This window comes from Pelophylax lessonae (assembly GCF_965119305.1).
Source record: "Pelophylax lessonae genome assembly, chromosome: 1".
Taxonomy (NCBI): Eukaryota; Metazoa; Chordata; class Amphibia; order Anura; family Ranidae; genus Pelophylax; species Pelophylax lessonae.
The window spans coordinates 477,446,543-477,465,914 of record NC_138768.1 but is presented as its reverse complement, the minus strand read 5'-3'; the positions used below and the strand labels follow the sequence as shown (position 1 = coordinate 477,465,914).

The following is a 19,372-nucleotide window of genomic DNA, read 5'->3' as shown; positions in this document are numbered from 1 at the left end:
TAGGTGTGTGTGGCCGTAATCATCTCTCATACCCCTGAATGTTCTGATTCTTGAGATGTACGTCCAAGAGTCTTTTGAAAGCCACCATACTTCCCGCAGAAACCACCTCTTGTGGTAGAGAATTCCACAATCCTGTAGCCCAAACAGTAAAGAACCCCCTGCGTTGCCTGAGGTTAAAATGCTTCTCCTCTAATCGCATTGTATGCCCTCGAGTCCTCATGCAATCCTTTCGACTGAATAGCTTTTTTCTATGCTGAGATAACCATTGAGGTATTTATAAATTGCTATCATGTTCCCCTCTCAGGCGTCTCTTCTCCAGGAAGAATAAATCAAGCGATTGCAGATGCTCTTCATAATTTAGGTCCTCCAATCCCCTAATTAGTTTAGTTGCCCTTCTCTGGACTCTCTCCAGCTCCAATACATCCCTCCTGAGGACTGGCGACCAGAACTGGACAGAATACTTCAGATGCGGTCGGAACAGAGTTTTATAAAGTGGTAGGATTATAGTTTTATCTCTGGAATACATCCCTTTCTTTATGCATGCTAATATTCTGCTGGCTTTGGCAGCTGCTGCTTGACATTGCATGCTATTGCTTAGTCTATCCTCTACCAAGACTCCCAGATCTTTCTCCATTTTTGATTCCTCCAAAGGTTCCCCCCTAAAGTGTATTGTGCTTTTATGTTTTTAGTCCCCCAAGTGCAAAACCTTACACTTCTTCACATTAAACCTCATTTGCCATGTCGTTGCCCACTCTGTTATTTTGTCCAGGTCATTCTATAGGATATCTGCTTCATGCCGTGCAGTTATTGCCCTGCCCAATTTTGTGTCATCTGCAAAAACTGATATAGAACTACTGATCCCGTCCTCAATGCTGTTTTTGAATAAATTGAACAGGGTTGGTCCCAGGACTGAGCCTTGGGGGACCCCACTTACCACCTCAGACCAGTCTGAGTATGCGCTATTTATTACCACCCTTTGGACATGCCCTTTTAGCCAGTTCCGTATCCAAGAGCAAACCTTGCGGTCGATGCCTGCAGACCTTATTTTATAAATTAAGCGCTTGTGGGGAACTGTATCAAACGCCTTAGCGAAATCCAGGTAAACCACATCCACTGGTCTCCCCCTATCTAGCTCACAGCTCACCTCCTCGTAGAATGTTAGGAGATTGGTTTGACAAGAACGCCCATTTGTAAACCCGTGCTGATTACTGCTGATGATGTTGTTGTCTTTAGCAAACTCTACGATATAGTCCCTTATCATCCCCTCCAGAAGTTTACATACTATCGATGTCAGACTAACAGGCCTATAATTTCCCGGGACATACCTCTGCCCTATTTTGAATATCGGTATCACGTTAGCTTTCCTCCAATCCCCTGGTACATTTCCTGTCATAATACTGTCAGCAAAGATCAGGAACAGTGGTCTAGATATGGTCTTACTAAGTTCTTTGAGTACTCTCGCATTTTTTTTACCCCTAATACGTTTTTTGACATTACGGTTTAGCCAGCCAGGTTTGGCTTTGTCTCTTCTAAATTTATTTCCCATAGGAATGCACTGCGAGCTGCATTTGTTTAATATGTTCCTAAAGCATTCCCATTTTTCCTCTGTGGTCAGTGTTCCTAAGGTTTTGTCCCAGTTTACCCTTTCCATCATTGAGCACAATTTGGGAAAGTTTGCCCTTCTGAAGTTTAGGGTTCTTATGTTCCCCTCTTGCCTTGTTATATTGTTATTTACGCTAAATGTGATCATCCTGTGATCGCTAGAGCCCAGGTTGTCCTGGACTCCTACCTCCGAGATTAGGTCTGGGTCATTAGTGATCAATAGATCCAGCACTGCATTTTCTCTAGTAGGAGAATCCACCAACTGAGACATGTAGTTGACTGTAAGGTTTCCATGAAGAGACGGGCCTTCTGTGAGTGTGTAGTCCCCTCTTCCCAGTCAATGTTGGGATAATTGAAGTCCCCCAATATGATGACTGATCCCAGTTTTGCCACTTTACCCAACAGTAATATAAATTCCAGCTCTACCTCCTCCCTTTGGTTGGGTGGCCTATAGCAAACCCCCACAATTACTTTTCCCTTTACTTCTTCCACATGGAGTTCTACCCACACGGATTCTAACTCCATACTCATCCCTTCCATAATATCACTCCTCTCTATCACCCTTACATTATTCTTGACATAGAGACATACCCCTCCCCCTCTTTTTCCTACCCTGTCCTTCCGGTACACCGAATACCCTTGGATATTGGCCAGCCAGTCATGTGAGGGGTCGAACCAAGTTTCCGTTATTCCCACAAGGTCTATGTCCTCCTCATGTACTAACATTTCCAACTCATCCATTTTATTAGCTAGGCTCCTGGCTTTTGCATATACCACTCTTAGTTTTGTGGAAGTTGATAGTGAATGGTGATTATTTTTATTCCTGTTTGGTCTGAGGTTTTCCCGCACAGACCCCCCTATTGACGTTATGGAACTACTTTCGCTGCTGACTCTAATACTGCCTTCTGCCCTTTTCTCCCTCCTGACTGACTCTGCTTCTGAGCTCTCGCCGCCGTCTCCTAGTTTAAAAGCCCCTCCAACTTGGTGGCCATCTTTCTCCCCAAAAGAGCTGTACCATCCCCATTAAGGTGCAGCCCATCCTTACTAAAGAGCCAGTAGCCGACTGAGAAGTCAGCCCAGTTCACCATGAACCCGAACCCCTCCTTCCTACACCAGTTCCTCAGCCACTTGTTAAGTTCCCTAATCTCCTTCTGCCTCTCTTATAAATATTATATGTTGGTATTTTACCAGATTGACCCTGCAGTCTTATATTTATCTTCTAGTTCCAGTCTAATTGTTAATAATAATTAATAATTTTATTTGTTATATATACGCCATTTGTTCTATCCACCTGGTGAAGCTGTTATTAGGCACACGTTTTTAGAATAGAGAAGTATCTTTTATTGGCTTGTATTCACTACGAGAGTCCTTGCATATCTCTATCCTTCCTAGACTATGGAGTGTTTGGAAAGACGTCACTATAGCAACGGTTACACGAACCGTTCACTATTTAGGTCCGGCTTGCTGTCACCTAGCTCCACCCTGAGGAAGTCACGTGTTTGTGACGCAACGCGTAGGAGGAGCTAGTGACGCAAGGCTTTCCACACACTACCCGTAACAGAAACAGCTGATCTTCCGGCGGGCCGTTAGAGCGGGTGCATCAGCTATACATTTTCCTTGGAGCCGCTTAGAGAGCTGTCTGTCCAGATTGTATTGCCTTATCAAAATCAGCGATTGGCTACACGTGGAGTAGGAAAATAGATCTTCAGCTTCTTGCTTTGATGTAAGTGAGACTTGTTTTTTGCTCAATGACATTTAAATTGGTTTTACTTTAATATGGATGTCTCATATTTCATACACACTGAGAGTTGTGCTCTATGAAGACAGCCTTTCCATAACAGATGAGATGCTTCAGGATTTTAAAGGCATAGTTATTTTATGTTGCAGATGAACGCTCCTTTTCAGCCATACACATTGGTGGAAGATCACATTTTTTTGGGGGCACATCACAGTGTTCACAGCACATGTGGATTTACTGACTTTACTTTATATTATCTCACAGGGGACTTATGTGTATCCCACAGCACGGTCTTTTACATGCACTTATTGAGTGTTGGTTTATGGTCCTGTTTTATTTGTGTATATTTTGTCATTTTTTGTGACAATATTACACTACATTGCTTTTATATTTTTTTCACATATCTGGGGACAATACGATGAGAGGAGAGGTCACCAAAGTGATGGGAGGATTACTAAGATTTATTTACAAGCACTGACTTTAATTCTTAGAGGTGAGAGCACCTGACAAATCAACTGATGAACGGATGAACATCGCTTTTTTCTACACTTTTTCATTTATACTTTTTGATTTTTATGTACTTACGGATTACTATTGAAATTGGGATTATAATTTTATACACTTGAAGAATTTTTAAGACTTTTCTGATAACAATTATTTAGGGTGGTTCTCATGTTCTGTATATTTCTGTTTAATTTTATTTGTATTTTTGTTAACAATTGTTTCGTTTACACGTATTTCTACACCTGACTAGCACACCACCCCCCTTTTTTTTATATAATTTTACCTTACAAGCTTTTGAGTACTTGTTTTGGTGAGTGCTGCAGTTCACCTCATAGGTGTGGTCAGTTGTCACCATAGTAGAACACCTTTTCTTTTGCCTTTTATCTATAAACCTTATTACATTAAAAAGACCTAGATGTCCTAGGAAAAGTTTTTCCATGTTTAATATAGTAGGCTAATCCTTTAAAAGCAACAAACAAAACCACTATTATAAAACAAGTTAATAAATCAAAAGAAAATAAAGCTTTCAACTTGCATTACAGCTCCTGTTGCAGCACACTTACCGATAACGAGGCTGCTCTGAAGTTTCAGATGGAGAACGTTCAGGAATTGAAAGTGACGTTGAAGATAATGTTGTAGTAATGGAGACAGTAGTAGCTTCTTCAAATGATGGGGTTGTGCATGGCAAAATGTCTGATCGACCTACGAGAATAGTAATAGTCAAATATTAGCAGAAACTAAAAAAAAAATACAGTATCTCACAAAAGTGAGAACACCTCACAGTTTTGTAAATATTTTATTACCGCATATACTCAAGTATAAGCCGAGTTTTTCAGCATGTTTTTTCATGCTGAAAAAGCCCCCCTCAGCTTATACTCGAGTCACTGTCTTTTTAAAAATAGCGCCGCCCGGCGCCGACGTGTTACTGGGCATGTGCCGCATGCCCGGGAATAGCCGAACGTGTACGGGCTTTCCCGAGCATCGGCGGCGCATTTGCGGTGACATATTGGCGCCGGGCAGCGCGGTCTTTAAATTGAAGGCGCCTCACCGACAGGTAAGTGAGACTCCTCCGCAGCCCCTGCATTTCCTCATGCAGTACTGCGGGCATGGTACAGGACATTCTCCTGTACCATGCCCACAGCACTGCATCTCCTGTGCTATGCCTGTACATACTGTGCCATGCCTGTACTTACTGTGCCATGCCTATACCTACTGTGCCATGTCTGTACCTACTGTGCCATGCCTATACCTACTGTGTCAGGCCTGTACATACTGTGCCATGCCTGTACCTAATGTGCCATGCCTATACCATCATCTGTACTATGCCTATACATCACCTGTGCCATGCCTATACCATCTCCTGTACCATGACCTGTGCCATGCCTGTACCATGACCTGTGACATGCCTGTACCATGACCTGTGCCATGCCTATACCATCACCTGTGCCATGCCTATACCATCATCTGTGCCATGCCTGTACCATGCCTGTACCATCATCTGTGCCATGACCTGTGCCATGACCTGTGCAATGCCTATACCATGACCTGCGCCATCTCTTGTACCATGCCCGCGGCCCCTGTTTTGTGTCTCGTGGTGGTTCAGTTGGGTCCAGTAGCTGCTAAATTTCCCACCCTAGGCTTATACTCGAGTCAATAGGTTTTCCCACTTTTTTGTGGTAAAATTAGGGGCCTCGGCTTATATTCGGGTCGACTTATACTCGAGTATATACGGTATATCAGAAATAACACTTTGCTACAATGGAAAGTAGTGAGTGTACAGCTTGTAAAACCGTGTAAATTTGCTGTCCCCTCAAAAAAACTCAACACACAGCCTCTAATATATAAACAGCTGGCAACAAAAGTGAGTACACCCCTAAGTGAAAATGTCCAAATTGGGCCTAAAGTGGCAATATTTTCTGTGGCCACCATTATTTCCTAGCACTGCCTTAACCCTCTTTGGCATGGAGTTGCCCAAAGCTTCACAGGTTGCCACTGGATTCCTCTTCTATTCCTTCATGATGACACAGAGCTGATGGATGTTAGAGACCTTGTGCTCCTCCGACTTCCTTTTGAGGATGCCCCACAGATGCTCAATAGGATTTAGGTCTGGAGACATGCTTGGCCAGTCCATCACCTTTACCCTCAGCTTGTTTAGCAAGGCAGTGGTTCTCTTGGAGTTATGTTTGGGGTCGTTATCATGTTGGAATATTGCCCTGCGGCCCAGTCTTCCAAGAGAGGGGATCATGCTTTGCTTCAGTATGTCACAGTACATGTGGGCATTCATGGTTCCCTCAATGGTCTGTAGCTCCCTCATGCATCCCCAGCACATGACACTTCCACCACCATGCTTGACTGTGGGCAAGACACACTTGTCTTTGTACTCCTCACCTGGTTGTCGCCACACATGCTTGACACCATCTGAACCAAATACATTTATCTTGGTCCCATCAGACCACATGACATGGTTACAGTAATCCATGTCCTTAGTCTGATTGTCTTCAGCAAATTGTTTGCAGGCTTTCTTGTGCATCATCTTTAGAAGAGGCTTCCTGCTGGGACGACAGCCATGCAGACCAATTTGATGCAGTGCGCGGCATATGATCTGAGCACTGACAGGCTGACCTCCCACTCCTTCAACCTCTGCAGCAATGCTGGCAGCACTCATACATCTATTTCCCAAAGACAACCTCTGGATATGACACTGAGCACGTGCACTCAACTTCTTTGGTCGACCTTAGAAAAGCCTGTTCTGAATGGAACCTGTCCTGTTAAACTGCTGTATTGTCCTTGTCACTGTGCTACAGGTCAGTTTCAGGGTCTTGGCAATCTTCTTATAGCCTAGGCCATCTTTATGTAGAGCAAGAATTCTTTTTTTCAGATCCTCAGAGGGTTCTTTGCCATGAGGTGCCATGTTGAACCTCCAGTGACCAGTATGAGTGAGTGAGAGCCATAACGCCAAATTTAACACACCTGCTCTTCATTCACACCTGAGACCTTGTAACACTAATGAGTCACATGACACTGGGGAGAGAAAATGGCTAATTGGGCCCAATTTGGACATTTCCACTTAGGGATGTATTCACTTTTGTTGCCAGCGGTTTAGACATTAATGGATGTGTGTTGAGTTATTTTGAGGCGACAGTAAATCTACACTGTTATACAAGCTGTGCACTCACTACTTTGTAGCAAAGGGTAATTTCTTAAGTGTTGTCACATGAAAATATATAATAAAATATTTACAAAAATGTAAGGGGTGTACTCACTTTTGTGAGATACTGTATATATATATATATATATATATATATATATATATATATATATATATATATATATATACAGTATATATATACACACACACACACACACATCTTTTAGCAGAGACGCTAGAGAATAAAATGGCGATTGTTGCAATCTTTTATGTCACAATGTATTTTTGCAGAAGTCTTTTAAACACAGTTTTTTGGGGAAAAAATACACTTTAAGAAAAACTAAGCAGTAAAATCAGCCCAATTTTTTTGTTTAATGTAAAAGATGATGTTACGCTGAGAATCATGACAGAATCGTGATCTTTATTCTAAGCAAAAAAATTGTGATTCTCATTTTTTTCAGAATCGTGCAGCTCTACAGTATAGCCATTGACACTGATTTAGGACCCTTTCACACTTGTGCTACCTAAAAGTCCCATGATTTTACCGCAATTTTTTTGCCGCGATTTCAATTTGCATAGATATGAATGGTACTCATTCGAAATCATGGATTACGACTTGTCATGTGACTTTGAAGTCCCAAATAGCAGGACAAGTCGCACAAGTGTGAAATGGGCCCTAAAGCACTTGTGCGATGTAAAGGAAATCCTGAAATGAACAGATTTGGAATATCAGTTCTTGGAACTTTCTTTATTATAAATACAATACTGAAATTGAAATAAATCAAAGTTGGACATGCTCCAGTTTTTTTTTAGCAAGCAATAAGAAGATTACAGAAAAAAAAGAGGGAAAGGATTTGTGTCATATACTGTACTCTAAGATATGAAACTTACAGATACATAAAAATTCATTTTATCTTCATCATTTAGTACAGGACACAGGAATCCATTCACAGACCATGGAACATCCCCGAGCAATAAATCCAAGGAGTGGGCAACAAACCCAAGTAAAACAGCAGCAACAGGCCCACTTAAACCTGCCAAAATAGCTTATGCTATCCACTCCATTTATTTTACGTATGCTCGTGGTATTTCTATATTAATAGCAAAATCTGCCCAGATAACTCTCAAACATAATAAAACGGACCCTGGGGGATGTTTCAGAATCCTTGTCCTTGAAATTTTGGGCAAACCATATACCATAGTTAATTGAAATATTCCACTTCTATTTACCAAAATTCTGGTATATGCATTATGAGAGTGGTGTTATTGCTGGCTGATGATTTCAATACAGTCCTTGATAACTCCCTTGATTGATTTGGTGGATGCACTCTACCCCCTACTCCTTTATGCTCCTATCTAGACAAATTTGACCTTGTGCATGCTTAGAGATGGAAACACGCTACTACAGATCTCCCTAGAGCAGTGGTAGGCAATCTTGGTACTCCAGCTGTTGTAGAACTGCAAGTCCCATGAGGCACAGCAAGAATCTGACAGCCACAGGCATGCCTTCCCAAGGCAAAGGCATGATGGGATTTGTAGTTTTAGCACAGCTGGTGGGCCAAGGTTGCCTACCTCTGCCCTAGAGCAATATCTGAACATTCTCCTTTATTGGTAGACCTTGCTCTGGGTATGTCTAGTTCCTATAGGATATGGAGATTGAGTCCTCTATGGCTCGATGACTTAGCTGTAACCAGTGTTGCTAACCGCCCATTAGCCTCCTGGCAACGGTCGCAAACGCTCTATATTACATACATCTGCTTTGCAAATACCTGAACTTCTGATAAGTTTCAATTAGCCCTTGGCATGAGAATTTGAAGGGAGTATACTGTTTAGTAAATTCTACACAGTGTAAACTTGATTAACAGGCTGGAAAATGCCTGCTGAAAATTATTTTCAACAACAAACCACTGTCTGTTGAACTATAGGATAGCATCTACACCCAGCTTCTCCACGTGACCTATTTACATGTGTTTAGTCTGCAAAATATGCTACGCATTTGTTATTATTCAACATTAATGCATTCCAACAGTATATCTTTTGAGTAATCTGGCAACCAATGCTATATGCTGTGACACAGTTTACTCTGTCATTACTTTTATAAAGCTTGTCTTTATTGGAGTATTCCTTTGCAAAAAGTTTGTGATATAATTTTCTGATTTCACTACCAAATGCTGCGTGTTTATAAAATTTTGAAGTGCTATTACAAGGAGTTTCACAAAGATATATGTATACATTATTGTTATATGTTGCGTATGATGTATTCTGTTTTTAATACACCTCAGGAAGTACCGCCATGGCTAACAGAAGATAGACTTAGAACTAAACTAGAGAAACGTAACATATATAAATCACCGGGACCGGATGGCTTGCACCCGATGGTTCTTCAAGAGCTCAGCCAGGTGATTGCCAGACCATTATTCTTGATCTTTAAGGATAGTCTACAGACAGGTATGGTGCCAGCTGATTGGAAAAAAGCCAACGTGGTACCAATATTTAAAAAAGGGCCGAGATATATCCCGGGTAACTATAGGACGGTCAGCCTAACATCAGTAGTCTGCAAGATTTTGGAGGGGATGTTAAGGGACCACATACAAGACTTTAGTAATGAAAATGGTATTATTAGTAGTAATCAGCATGAATTCATGAAAAATTGTTCTTGCCAAACCAATCTTTTAACCTTCTACGATGAAGTGAGCTGCCACCTAGATACAGGTAAGCCTGTGGATGTGGTGTATCTGGACTTTGCAAAGGCTTTTGACACCGTTCCTCACAAACGCTTACTGTACAAACTAAGGAAGGCAGGTATGGACCATAGGGTGAGTCCAGAGGGTGGTGATTAATGGGGAGTACTCGGATTGGGCGGGTGTGGAAAGTGGGGTCCTCCAAGGTTCTGTCCTGGGGCCAATCCTGTTTAATTTATTCATAAATGATCTAGAGGAGGGGATATCGAGTACAATCTCAGTATTTGCGGATGATACTAAACTAAGCATGCCAATATCTTCTATGCAGGATGTGGAAACCTTACAAGCGGATCTGAACAAAATAATGGGGTGGGCAACTACATGGCAGATGAGGTTTAATGTTGAAAAATGTAAAGTAATGCACTTGGGCGTCAGAAACATGAAAGCAAGCTACTCACTGGGGGGGGGGGGGGAACCTCTGGGTGAGTCTAGGATGGAAAAGGACCTGGGGGTACTGGTAGACAACAGGCTTGGCAGTGGCATGCAATGCCAAGCCGCTGCAAGCAAAGCCAACAGAATACTAGCATGTATAAAAAAGGGGATTCACTGCAGAAATAAAGAGATTATTCTCCCACTCTACAAGACTCTGGTCTGGCCACATTTGGAGTATGCTGTCCAGTTCTGGGCACCGGTCCTCAGGAAGGATGTGCTGGAACTAGAGAGTCCAGAGAAGGGCAACAAAAATAATTAGGGGAATGGAGGGCATCGGCTATGAGGAAAGACTACAAGCACTGAACGTATTCTCTCTGGAGAAGAGACGATTGAGGGGGGGATATGATATCAATGTACAAATACTGTACTGGCGACCCTAGCATAAGGAACAAACTTTTCAGAGAAAGGGAATACAATAAGACAAGTGGCCACTCACTAAAACTAGAGGAAAAACGGTTTAACCTTAAAATACGTAAGGGGTTCTTCACTGTCAGAGCAGTAAGGATGTGGAATTCTCTTCCACAAGCAGTCGTATCAGCAGGGAGCATCGATGGTTTCAAAAAACTATTAGATGGGCACCTTAAAGACCACAACATACAGGGGTATACAATGTACGGTTAACAGCAAACACAAGCACATCATAGGTTGAACTGGATGGACTGATGTCTTTTTTCAACCTCACAAACTATATGTAAACTATATGTAAACTATATGTAAGTCTGTAGAAACAATGTAGCCAAATCAATGGTTCCTGATGAAGCAATTGTTGGATAATCCATTTTGCGAAATTTGTTGAACCAGCACATTATGTTTTCTAACAGAGCCAATAATAAATTTGTATTGATACTGATGGATTCATGTTTTTATTCCTTTTTCAAACTTGGATGGATTTTTTTATATATTTGTATTTTCAATAAAACTTTGTCTTTTGGTATATACTTCTGTGCTTATCAATTTATGACAACTCGACATTCTTAAAAGTCCTGGCATTTTGGAGTATAACACAGAGAGGCCCTAGGACCCCCTGTGTTTTCTCCATGTTTTTATATGTTTTTTTTTCGAATATACAGTTGGATGTGGTTTTGGATAGTTGTCTCTAGAACTGATATACAATTATCGAGTTTCACAAAGATATTATTTTACCATTTGTCGGGGGAAGGTGAACATGATGTGGACCCAGGAATTTTTCTTTTATTATTTTTGAATGGTTCTTATTAGGTAGTCCTGGAAATATGATGGATGGATAACTGGTGTTTTTTTAAATAATAATTTCATATATATATATATATATTTATTTATACTGTATATATATACTGTATATATATATATATATATATTAGGGGTAGACCGATTATTGGCAAGGCCGATATGCACTTTCCTCAATATATCGGTATCGGCCCCAAAACTGGCCGATATTGCCGATATTTTTGTGACGTCATTCTTCCTTCTTAGGCCGCCTCCCTCACCTTGGACAGCCTCGTCTGGAGTCGAGACTAGTCTCGCGGGAGTGTATCACAGCCATACACCCATCCACAGCAGCCCAGTGCCAGCCAGCCACCCACATCCACAGGCCCTGTACCAGCCAGCCAGTCACAGGCACTGTATCAGCGAGCCAGCCAGTCACCGACCCACAGGCCCTGTACCAGCCAGCCACAGGCAGTGTACCAGCTAGCCACCCACAGGCCCTGTACCAGCCAGCCACCCACAGCCCCTGTGCCAGCCACCCTCCCACCACAGGGTGCTAGCCAGCCACCCACCACACGGTGCCAGCCAGCCAGCCACCCACCACAGGGTGCCAGACAGCCAGCCACCCACAGACAGGGTGGCAGACAGCCAGCCACCCACAGACAGGGTGCCAGACAGCCACCCACAGGCCCTGTACAAGCCAGCCACAGGCACTGTACCAGCCAGCCGCCCACAGGCCCTGTACCAGCCAGCCACCCACAGCCCCTGTGCCAGCCACCCACCTACCACAAGGTGCCAGTCAGCCAACCAGCCAGCCACCCACCACAGGGTGCCAGCCAGCCACCACAGGGTGCCAAAAAGTCAGCCACCCTCCAGAGGGTGCCAGCAAGCCAGCCACCCACCACAGAATGCCAGCCAGCCAGCCACCCACCACAGGGTGCCAGCCAGCCACCCACCACAGGGTGCCAGACAGCCAGCCACCCACCACATGGTGCCAGCCAGCCACCCACCCACCACAGGGTGCCAGCCAGCCACCCACCCACCCACCACAGGGTGCCAGCAAGCCAGCCATTAAGCATTAAACAAAAATTAACATGTTCAGTACCAGATCTGTGTCAAAAATTATCTTTATTTTTCAAAACTTTAAATGTACAAAATATCGGCCCATATCGGCCGATATCGATATCAGCTTTTTTTTTACCGATATTGCTGATATTTTCGTGACGTCATTCAGTATGTTGCGTGCACAAGTTCTGCCTTCTAACACTGCCTCCCACGCCTGCGCAGCCCGTACGTGATGCCATTTCATAACAGTAATTTGTTTGCACTTATCAAACATAAACTGGAACAAAATCAAGGCATAAACCAAAAACAAAACTACTCGTTATGCAATTAAGAGTATAGTTTCAAAGCATCAGAGAAATTACCTTGTCTAACCCTACTGTGAGATCCCTAAAAAGGCAGCTAGAAATCCCCTAGGTGGTTGAGGTCAAGACTCAATCAAGGGATTATTGGTAAGTATTTAAGTATTAAACAGATGGTCTGTGTGGGTCGCAGGACATATTATCTAAGGCACCCTTTAGTTTTTCAGTGTTGTACCAATTAGTTTAATGAGATAAATCTTCATGATGTCTAAGCCATGCAGAAATTACATAACTAAATATTTAGAACACGTGTGAAAAAGCGTTTGGTGCGGGACACTTTATGTTTAGTTGCATGCGATCTGTCTAACAGCATCAGTCTATATAACAGGGCTTTCAGAACTTTCAAAGAGGGGCGCTGTGGAGAAAGCTATTTTAGCAACATTTTTATTTTCAATCCCTAGGAAACATAAAGGCTTCCATCAAAAGAAAGTAGTGCAATGATTTTCCTCTATGTTATTTTAATCATGAAAAAGGAGCGTAATGGGGCAGAGGAATCTGCAGAAACCAGTGATACCATTCAATTCATGGATGTTCTCCTTTATTGTTCTCTTGTAGGGAAAGACCAAAATAAGTGAGTAGGGTTTTGGTATACCGTATTTTTTGCTCCATAGGGCGCACCTTACCATAAGACGCACCTAGTTTTTAGAGGAGGAAAACAAGAAAAAAAATATTCTGACCCAAATTATATATATATCATATTTACGAAATATATATATATACATACATATATATATATATATATATATATATATATATATATGTATATATACAGAATACAGTAATAGCAATAAGGGTACTTGCAGGGATTTACTTGTAGGCACTGTCTGTCTGTGGCTGAGCCCGGGAAGCATGCGGCTGCAGTAGAGAGGAAAGTCGCTGCTTCCTGTGTATGGCTCCTCCATTCACAGGCGGAGTGCATCTGATATCACTCCGCCTGTGAGCCGGACCTATACATGAAGAAGCGGTTCCGTGCAAGTGATGGCTGAGCCTGAGACTCAGCAGACAGCAGGGGGAGACTCATCATTCGTTCCATCAGACGCACAGACATTTCCCCCCATTCGTCTTATGGAGCGAAAAATACGGTTTATGTTGCCTTCTTGGACAGGAATTTAACCAGTACAAGGGACAGAATGTTCAAAGCCCAGTACGCTCAGTGGATGAGTTTTATTTGGCCCTCATTCATGCCACCCTCACTTTCCCTTTCCTAATTTGAGCCCAACCAAACCCCTTTGAATACTTTCAATAGTTCAAGGGTTTGAAGAGTCAGATGGACATTTTTTCTTTCAATTCTAGGAAGGTGAAGTATATCCACTCTGTGGGTGATCCTCAATGTGTGATATAGAAATTATGTGTTATGATTATGTTTTGGAGCCCTAAAACCTTGGGATGAGATTCTGTGATTTCAAGATATGGTGGAGGTGTCCATCTTAGTGATAAAAAAGTGTTTCACTTGTTTATATTGTAGTAAATAATTATCAGGGTATTTTATAAAGACTTTGGGCTTGAGGGAATGGGGAGGAGTTGTTAAATTTGCCTTGCTGATCAGTGAAGTGCTGTAGCTTGGTTAGAACTTTATGTTGCCAGTATTTTTTTAATCAGAAAACAAGTTTATTTGTGGTTTGAAAGAATACAAGGTACCAAAACACATAAACATATGATTTGCAAAACAAGGTACACAATGGGATTAACATCTTGTGAAACAGGTAAACACTTTCAATACACAGCTTAAGGGGAATTGAGTCGTTACACCATATATATCCAGAAGTCAGTGTGGCACATACTCAAGTATAAGATACTGCTCATACAAGCAGAAACGGTAGGTTCAAGCCTAAAGCCGAACCCCGTCTACACCACGGTGTCCAACCCTTGAAGGACTAAAGTAGCAGTTCAACAGAAGGCCTAGGCATTGCATGTCTGTGTATTCTCCAGCCAGCGACTCCAGATTTTATCGAACTTGTTAGGGCACCCTCTATGTTTATATAGCAACCGTTTGTACCTCAGTTATCCAGTCCTGAAGGGTGGGAGTGTGAGCCCGCAACCACAGTCTGGCTATGAGCTTACGTGCACTAAAGAGAGTCTTGTGAAGAAAGGTAGTGAAAAATTTGTCAAAGTCATCGTCAGGTAAAAGACCCAGGACACAGGGTTTTACGTCCAGCTGCAAGGGAGATCCCATATGATTGAGCAGAAATTGTATGATTTGCGCCCAGTATGATTGGATGTCCGAGCAGGACCAAAGGAGATGTATGAACGTACCCGAGTGTAATGGGCAGCGGGGACAACATGAATTATAAGAACGGCGTTATCTAGAAATTCTGAGTAGGGTGAGATAAGCCCTGTGCAAGATGTACAGCTGGGTCACACGATCCGAGAGCCTGGGTGAGAATAATCTAGGGCTATCCAGAATGTCGTCCTAGTCCGCCTCATCCAAGGAACCTGCGTCGGAAAACCACCGAGACTGCAGACGTTCCACCTTTTGATCAACCAACACTGCGCAATCCAGTGTAAAGCACAGAGATGAGGCCCTCCTGAGTGTCACCCATCAGCACCTCCAGCAGAGGTATATCTTTCAGGGTGGTAATTTGTGTAGGGAATTGTGCACGTAGCGCGTGACGAAACTGCATGTAATGGAAAAACATGTGTGGGGGGAGGTCATACTCGGATTTTAGCCAGTGAAAGGAACAGACACCCGAGTCACACAACACTTGGCCCACGTACAGTACTCCTCTGTCCACCCAAAGATCATAATCTGGGATAGAGAGCAGTTCTCCTAGGCGAGGATTATGCCACAGGGGGGGTCTTGGTATGTAAAAGTGAACATTTGATTTTCTCAATGGCCAGTTCCCAAACTTTCCTGTTAAGAATCAGTAAGCTATCTCTAGCAATGGACTTGGATAGAGGACCGCAACCCCGTAGGAGCACCTGCAAGGGAGTACAGGCTGGATGAGGTGGTCCCCGGCAGACCAGTGTTTGATATGTTTGATATCTAGGTGCTTCCAGTTTGTGAAAGTAGTAAAAGTGTGAGAGATACGACACTAGGTAATAAGATTGGAAGTCCGGTACAGCTACCCCCCCCCCTCTTGTCGTTGGATTTTTAAGCGTGGTCCAAGGCAGCTTGTGGCGCTCATGACCCCATACAAAGGAATTTAAAATGTGATCAATAATTTTAAACAGTTTCAGGAGGATTGGGACAGGGGAGTGCCAGAACACATAGAGAAATTTAGGTAACAGAATAATTTTAATGAGATTCACCCTCCCCATAAGTCCAACGGGGAGCCTGGCCCAAGTCTGAGTGCGTTGTTTAAGCATATCAATAAGTGGTTCAATATTGTCCTTCAGGTAATCCGAGGGGAATTTAGTAATTGTGACACCCAGATAGCAGATGGCCGTGACTCTCTGTACTGGAAGGGAAGCGGAGGCGCTAGTGGGGGGAGACAGGTCAAGAGGCAGTATTTGGGACTTAGACCAAATCATTTTTAATCCCGAGTGGGACCCAAACTGTTCTATAGTATGCAGCGCAGTGTGAAGAGAGTCATCAGTGTCCTCCAAATATAATAGCATGTCATCTGCATAAAGACTGTTTCTGTCAGGGCCGATTGACACATACCGTGAATGTGGGGGTGGTCCCGGGGCATAGTCGCCAATGGCTCAACTGCAAGAGCATACAGTAGGGGGGACAGGGGGCACCCCTGTCTAGTTCCGCGACCCAGGGGGAAGGAGTCTGACGTCCACCCATTTACCAAAACTCTGGCTACAGGTTTATAGTAGAGAAGCCAACCAATAAAGGTCAGACCAAACCCAAAGGCCCGCAGACACTCCCATAGGTAACCCCATTCTACGTAGTCGAACACCTTAGCAGCGCCCAACGCCACCACTGCTCTGGTGCCAACTTTGTCATGATTAACTTGTAGATTCATGTACAGATGACGTATATTCATGGCAGTGTTTTTACCCGGCATGAATCCAGTCTGATCAGTATTGATCTGTATTAGTGAGAATATAATCTTATTAAGACGGAGTGCTAGGAGTTTTGCCGGAATTTTAATGTCTGCTTGGAGTTACAAGATCGGCGATAGGGTTCTGGATAGTGGGGGTCTTTACCGGGTTTGGGAAGTATTATAATATTGACTTCTCTCATGGAATCTGGCAACTGACCGGAGTCATGAATGTGGGTGTATAGGGACAGCAGTTCCGGCGAGAGGGCGTCAGAGAAGGTCGCATAGAAATCAAGGGATAAGCCTTCAGAACCGGGGGCCTTTGCCATGGCCAGGGAGGCAATAGCAGTGGCAAATTCATCCACCAACAGAGGGGCATCCAGCTCCTCACTTTGAGCATCCGACAACCAAGGAAGGGACAGGTCAGCCAGAAAGTCACGGCTCTCTTGGGCAGTGACTGTCGTCTGGGGGGCATACAGCTGGGCATAAAAGGAGCGAAATTCTGCGGCCACCAACGGCGGCTCAGAAATAATAGACCCATCAGAACCCCGGAGTGAAACCACTACCGGATGTTTAGTATCCTGGTGGGCCAGGTAAGCCAACAGCTTACCCGCTCGCTCACCCTGCTCAAATACCCGCTGTTTGCAGAAGAACAGTTTCTGTTTAGCCTTCTCATATAGCAGCTGGTCCACTATTCTGGTCTGGGATTTAAGCGCTAGGACATTGTCGGGTGATGGATCAGTGGAGCAAGTGTCTGTCAGTGAAGTCAGGTGTGCTTGTGCAGAGGCTAAAACGGAACTGGAGGACCTCTTCAAGTGATTGATGCGTCTGGTGAGGGTAGCCCGTGTGTGGAGCTTGAAAGCCACCCACACCAAGGCCACAGCCGCCGAGCCCTTGTTAGTAGAAAAGAAATAGGACCATTCTCGGGCCAGGCCCTCCTGGTCCGCTATGGCAGTGAGCCAGAAGGGGTGAAGGCGCCATGGAGGAGGGACCACCTGGGGGGGTATATGAAACGAAGCCCAACAGGGGGCATGGTCAGACAGGGAGCGGGGTTTAAACCCCGAGTCCTGGAAGTAAAGGGTCAGAAACTATAATGAAATCGATGCGTGACATTGTAGAGTGAGTGGCTGAGAATCATGAGTAGGAACGCAAGTGGGGATGCTGGTAACACCAGGTGTCAGTCAGGGCAAAGTCACGGAACAGTCGACCAAGGTGAGTAAGGGACTGGGGCCCAGGAGACGTCAGGGAGTGCTGGCAGTCTAGAGCCGGGATTAGTACCATATTAAAATCCCCCATCCAGACAGCCGATACATTGGGGTGCTGAGCCATAAAGGACAAGCCCTCCTGGATAACCTCCGAGCTGTATGGAGGGGGATGTAACAAGCCAAAAGCAAATATTGCCTAGTATACAGTATAACATGCAAAAAAATTAACCTGCCCTGGGGGTCCGAATGAACGGAAATAGTAGATAAATGTACATTTTTTGAAATTAGGATGGGGACACCTCTGGAAGCATTAGTATAAGTGGCATGGTACGTCCAGCCAATCCAGGGGCGTTTAAGTGTCAGTTGGAGTTGACCCGTGACATGTGTCTCCATCAAAACCATAATAGCTGCCCTGTAGGACTTGAGGCATCCAAAAATAGCAGAACGCTTCACCTTATCCCTGAGACCCCTGACGTTCCATGTGAGGAATTTCATGGTGGCCATTGCGGTGCTTTTAAAGAAGTAAAAAACGCATGGGGAGTCCCCAGAGCAGGTCCCTGCAAATCATAACAGAACATAAGGGTGTAGCTCATCAAAAGTTTAGCGTACCTGATAAACAACCACAACCAACATACAGTGAATAAAATGAACAAAACAAACCCACAGAAAACAGAAACCCATCCCTCCCACCACCCCGCTCTCCGCGTCCCCAACTGTGCGGGAGCATAAACTCAAAACCCAGTGAAGAGTAGGCAATCATGATCACAGATTCGGAGGGCCGCAAACACAACACAAGCCCAAAAGTGACTGAAAAATAAGGCCATCTCTCCAGGACAGCCAGTGGCATTGCGGGACGAGCAAACATTGGATTGTACCGGAACGGTAGTAGGACACATGGTGCTGTACATGTGTAAATGTAGATAGAGGGGTAAAACCAGGAGAAAGAAAAACATACCTAAGGATTGATAGGCACGGAATGTTCAGGAGTGGGATCCAAGAAGAATGTCAGTTCTGTAACGTGGCGCCCTGCAGGGCCTAGAGTGGAGTTCCATGTACCAGGCAATGGCACCCAGTACCCCACAGACAACACTGTATAGGAGATGGATAAGGGGGTAGACCTGAACAGTGCACCTCTGCAAATCCAAGGAGTCCAACAAAATAAGCAGAGGAATGTAAAAAACCAGCATGGATGCAGAGCGCAGTCTCCAGGTTTGGCAGGTGGATCAGAGAAATGACACCTGGCAGGTGCGGGAAACTTTAAACGTGCGGGAAACCCCAAACATAATTGCGATTAAAGTACTCAGGCAGGACGGTTTCGGTCCGCATCCCTTTGGTCCAGCCATTCTGATGCCAGGGTCAGATCTTCAAAAAAGAGTGCTCTGTCATCACACACCACACGCAGGCGGGCTGGGAATAGCATGGCATATTTCAAATGCTGCACGTGCAGGCGTCTTTTGACAT

At 44.0% G+C, this 19,372-nt stretch overlaps 1 protein-coding gene across 1 annotated transcript in view; it reads right to left on the bottom strand.

Moving 5' to 3' along the window:
* Positions 1-19,372, bottom strand: part of PIP5K1C (phosphatidylinositol-4-phosphate 5-kinase type 1 gamma) — a 476,610-nt gene that overhangs the window by 141,740 nt on the left and 315,498 nt on the right. The window contains exon 13 of the mRNA XM_082248247.1: positions 4,408-4,546. Within this exon, the coding sequence (XP_082104373.1) occupies positions 4,408-4,546 (139 nt within the window). The remainder of the gene's footprint in view (positions 1-4,407; positions 4,547-19,372) is intronic.